Source organism: Bidens hawaiensis, unplaced genomic scaffold (assembly GCF_021521415.1).
Source record: "Bidens hawaiensis isolate Kalapana, Puna unplaced genomic scaffold, B.hawaiensis_p1.1 tig00000190_1, whole genome shotgun sequence".
Classification (NCBI taxonomy): Eukaryota; Viridiplantae; Streptophyta; class Magnoliopsida; order Asterales; family Asteraceae; genus Bidens; species Bidens hawaiensis.
Genome location: NW_027491020.1, coordinates 2,038,073 through 2,043,572, shown reverse-complemented (window position 1 = coordinate 2,043,572; position 5,500 = coordinate 2,038,073). Strand labels below are relative to the sequence as shown.

At 34.2% G+C, this 5,500-nt stretch overlaps 1 protein-coding gene across 1 annotated transcript; it reads left to right on the top strand.

Annotated features, from left to right (window-relative positions):
• Positions 1–941: 941 nt before the first annotated feature.
• Positions 942–4,331, top strand: LOC143585296 (uncharacterized). The gene is made up of 3 exons (XM_077067142.1): positions 942–1,104; positions 1,210–1,307; positions 3,996–4,331. Exons 1-3 carry the CDS (start codon positions 942–944, stop codon positions 4,329–4,331), a joined length of 597 nt encoding a protein of 198 aa, XP_076923257.1.
• The last annotated feature ends 1,169 nt before the right edge of the window (positions 4,332–5,500 follow it).

Below are 5,500 nucleotides of genomic sequence, written 5' to 3'. Positions count from 1 at the left end.
TGACATGTGTACGGAATAGGGGATGTTATGTGTGGTATTTGGTGATTGTTTGATTGATTAATATATACGGGATTGAGATAATCGGATTTGCAAGTGGTTTACGAGTAATTTAAGCTAAGATTTGGCCGAATTGGTGTTGGTTTGAGTTAGTATTACGGATTTGAGGTTGCTTTTTGTGTGTTTGTGAATTAGGAAATTTTCCAGATTTCTGGAAAACTTACTTGAAGATTTGAAGATTCATCAATGGCGATTATTCGTTATTGTTGATTTGTTGCCTATGTGTCCTAATTCAATATCAATTCTAAACAAATTCGTGCCACGTGGCTGAGTTTGTTATAACCATCTAACAACCTTGTTCGTTATCAACTGTAGTTGATTCGTAATCAACTGTAGCTGATTCGTCCAAACTGTTCCTAATTCATGATTCTTGGATTCGTTATTATTTTATCACTAATTCGTTATCAATTCGCATATTGATTCGTTCAGTGATTCGTTACTTATTTGTTCTTAATTCGTCATCTCGATTCGTCAACGATTCGTACACTGATTTGTCAGTACTTTGTTAGTGACGTGTCTTTGATTCGTTACTAATACGTTAAGTCTTAATTCGTTACTAGCTCATGATTAATCATGATTCGTTATCCATACCTCATCTGATTCGTTACTTCATCTGATTCGTTACAAAAGTTTCAATTTTATCCCTCAAGTTTGACTTTTTGTCAAGTTTGAACTCGTTATTTACAATGGCTGGTGTTTACGTGTTGGCATCTCAGAACGTGCTTATGAAAAAAATGTTACACTTGGATGCTGAAATTTGATCCCATTCCAAATGTCCTCGACTGATGAAATTCATTGATTTTGCAAAATGGGAACCACGATTTCGGGCACATCTTGGTTTTGTGCATCTCGATTGCTCTAGATGTCTTGAGGATGTCTACGCTATGCCAATGATTGGTGATGAGACTACTGGTTTTACCCCTAAAGCTTTTACACAATATTCAAAAGAAAAGAAAAAGGCTTTAGAAATCGAGACGAAAGCATATTCGACTCTTACTATGGCTTTACCTGATAATATATTCCATCAAGTGGGAAATATTAAGATATGTACTTCATTGTTTCAACACATTAGAATGAGAAGCATGGGAAATACTGAGGAGAGCAAGAAAGTAATGTTAATGTTCTAATTCTGAAAATTTAACTTACTCAAAGGTGAAACTGTTGAGGAAATGCTTACTCGTTTTAATCATTTAGTTCGTGAGATGAATAAGTTAAAGATGGAACCTTCTGAATCTAACAAGATGGATACGGTTAAAAATGATTTACCTAGCTCATACTCAACATTCCTGATGGTGTTGAAGGATAATAATTATTTCAAAAATGAAGATTTGACTGCTTCCGAGTTTATGCAAAAGATTGAAATCAGGAATATGATTTGAAGTGTCAAAAGTCATCAAAAGAAGTTCAAGATCCATCTTTCTATGGTGGATGTATGCCTTTAAGCACCACATTCCGATCACTGCATTTCTCACTCAGAATGCAAATGAAGGATCAACAACAACTTATAGTGATCCAAATGTATGCTTTATGGCATCGGGATTCACTAATAACTCTGGAGGTTCTGGAACTTCTGGTACAACAAGTCAGTTTACTGCACCACCGAACGTGAACATGAAAGAGGCTGAACAAAATTTTGCCTTTTGTGAGCTTTTATGACTTCGTATGAGAACTTGGTTGGTAGTAAAATTGCCACGAGTGAGTTAACCGATTAAGATTATGACCAAATCGACCCTGATGATTTGGATCTCATGGATCTTTAGGGTAACATGGCAATGATAGTGAGGAAAGTGAAGAAGTTCATGCCAAAGAGTGTGACAAACCAAAGAAAGAGTACCATCATTGAACAAGAAAGTTGGTTTTGATAAGCTTTAAGTAAAGTGTTATAACTGTCAAGAGTTTGGCCACTTTGCCAAAGAGTGTGATAAACCAAAGAAAGAGTACAGTGGACCTTGAAGCCAAGATAGAAGTTATGTGAAAAAGAGTAATGATGCTGATAAACCTTCTGCCAGTAAACCGTCTGCTTCGGGATCACAAGCTTTGCTTTCTACAGCTGATGAAACTGATTGGACACAAAGGTTATTGTGCAACGATTATCAAGCAAACTTGGCTATGTTCGAATTGAATGAAAGTTTTCAACATGCAAGTGGGAATGAGCTATCTTCTGAGAACGACACTGAGTCTGATTATGATGATTCATGTCAAATTTAGCCAACCACGTTTGCATGTATGGCCAAAATCGACGAGGTTAGTCCTTTTGTTTCTAATTCTGTTAATATATTTGCAAATGTGCCTTGTGTTGATTGTGAGACTGTTAATCCTAAGTTGGAAACGTTAAAAAAACATAATGATCGTTTAGTGAAAGAAATTGCTTCTCTTAAGGATACTTATAGACAATCTTTAGAATCTCAAATGAGATCAAGATAGAAAGTTGAATCATTATCTATAAGTAACCATGATCTCAAAGCTGAATTGTCAATTAAAATGAAAATTAATGATCATAAATTTCAAGAAATCTTGAAACGTCGATATAAGATAACCGAGCTTGAGAATGAAGTTCTTGAGTTGAAGAATAAATTGGGAAAATTCTGAAATTCATCATTTTTGCTAAATGAGTTAATTGAAGTTACTAGTAAGCAAAAAGATTCTAAAAAAGGTGTAGGTTTTTGTAGAAGTACCACCACCTTTTTATAATGACTATACTGCAAATTCTTTTGCTGGAAAAGAAGAAATTGTTGTTAATGAACCTGTTGTTCAAGAAAAACCTAAACCAGTAAAACTTGATAATGTTAAAGCCCAATCGTCAACTCAAAAACATCATGTTGAAAGCAACAAAGTTTTTGTTGAGAATGTTGAAAAGTTATCATTGAGGATGTGTTTGAACCTTAAATAATCCCCAAAGATAAGAACATTCCACGTTCGAATCTCTTTCTATGCGAACCTTATGAATTTGAGGAGGCGGTGTATGGTTCAACCACATCTCAAGTGAAAAAGGAGAAAATAGTTAACCAGTGAAGGGTAAAAAATCAGAAAAGCCTAAAGTTTCTGATGAGGATTTAATGTTTTATCAATCCTGTTGTACCTAAGCCATCAACTGATCATTTTTTTAAGCTTAAAGGAATAAGCAAAGTGTTCAATGAGAAAGACATTCCACTTAACTTGATTAAGCCCGAATTGATTGAAAGTGTCTTTCATAATGAAACTTCTATGTTACAAGACCTTGAAAACAAGTTTGTGGAATCGAAGACATTAAACATGGTAGATCCTTTGATAAAATCTAAAAATTTGTTAAAATCTACTAAAAATGTTCAATTTGTGAAATCAAATGGAACTGACACTCTACAAAGCTTTTCAAATTATTCAAATCTAGATTTCTACATGTAAAGGAAATCTGTGATGTTTGTGACTTGGACAAAGGTCCCATTGCTAGTGTCTATCATCAATCTTCGGTTGCACATGTTTCTTCTAAACCATCACATGAACGTGTTGACATGAGAACATGTTTTCACTGTGGTTAACATGGTCACGTAGTCGAAAACTTTGGTCTGAAGAAATCCCAAAATCTTCATCCAGTTATCAAGGAACAATCAAAACCAGTTCCTGTGATTAAGGAGATTTTGAGAAGACCAATGTCTTTCGATGATGAAACCCACATTATGTTTTCTAATGTGAATCCTCGAAAGGTGATTCATGTTCATGAAAATGCAAGTAACATAAAGCCCAAATTCGTTTCTACGGAACCTATTTGCAAAAACGTGAATACAAATTTAGTACAAGATGCATACTTGTGACGAAAGTCAAAACGTCTGGTGACTTATTCACAAGCGGCTAAACAACATTTGGATTCATTTACTGTTAAGACTTCAAGAGAAACTCAAGAGGTGCCCAAGACTGAGGCCTGGGCTGCCCTTTTGAACTGATCATTTTCTTTTCATGTGTAGAGCTCTTCTAAGACTGTTTCTGGTGAAAACTGGATAATGGATGGTGGATGCTCTCGTTATATTACTGAAAACTTTAACCTCTTAACGAATGTCAAGAATATACAAGGAGGGTATGTCGCGTTTGCGGGTAATTTAGGTGGAATGATTACTAAAGAAGGAGATGTGTCAAATGGATGTATCACCTTTGAGAAGGTTAATTATCGTGACAAAGTAGATCACAATTTTTTGAGCATGTCACTAATCTGTGATAAGAAATACACAACCGTATTTAATGATAAGGAGCGCATAATAATGAAACCGGGATACATCATTCCCGAGGACATGGTAGTTATGTGATCTCCTCGAGCAAATCAATATTGTGTTGAACATGACTTCTAAAGTATCGACTTCTGTGGAAACGTGTTTTGTTTCTAAGTTACAAATAAAGACACGATTCTGTGGCACAGAAGAATGTGTCATATTCATGTTAGGAAAATGAATTATTTAGTGGCAAATGACCTGGTTGATGGTGTTTCTTTGAAACATTTAAAGTTATTTTAAGTTATGTGTTTTAAACTTAAAACACATTAAGGTAATACATCTTATCACACTGGATAAGATTCGTAAGGGTTTCCTCGATTTAGTTATTATCTATTCATTTATTCAATTCTTTATTTATTTATTTAAGTTAATTAACTTTAAATTATATAGAAAAAGGGGAATTAAATATATTAATTAGTAGTAAATTAATTTGTTATTTATGCATAACGAATGGGGTTATTTTAGTAACGAATTATTTCAATTCGTTACCATTTGATTCGCTTCCGCCACGCTGTAACGAAAGACCCAATTCGTCATCTAATATATAACGAATTAAGCACGAATTACCCTTAGTTCGTTATTACTCCGTGTAAGTTACAACGAATTACTCATTCGTTGCCACGTGTTACGAATGAGATAACGAAATGGCAAATTTGTTAATTCAAATTTAACGAATCAGCTGATTTATTTTCTTGGGAAATGTGCCAATTCGTCCTATATAGGGAACAATGACGAATGATTCAGTTCATTCCTTCACGATTTTTCCTTCGTCCTTAAGCAGACTCTTGCAAAAATTTTATAGAAATCTTGATCTTCAATAAACCCTCTTTTGATCATCAATTTAGATTCATAAGGTAATGAGAATCCTAATGCAATGATTTTCATCGAATAACATGCCGATTTCAGGGGTCAATTAATTGATTATGTATGTTGGTTTGACTTACCAACTAAAAACCTTTAAAACCCAAGTTGTACTCAGATTTGACCAATTTAGATCGATTGGGTTAGCAATCGATGTGATTCCGAGTTGATTGGTGCTTATTGCAGATCTTTATATCTTCTTACATGGTTCAAATGATTTTGGAATTCCATGTTTGACCTTTAAGTTCATCCCAATTTTGACTTTGACTTCTGATTAGTCAAAATTGTAAATTATTGTTGACGATTCGTTATTTTGTAACGAATTGAAACTCATTTGTGTTCAA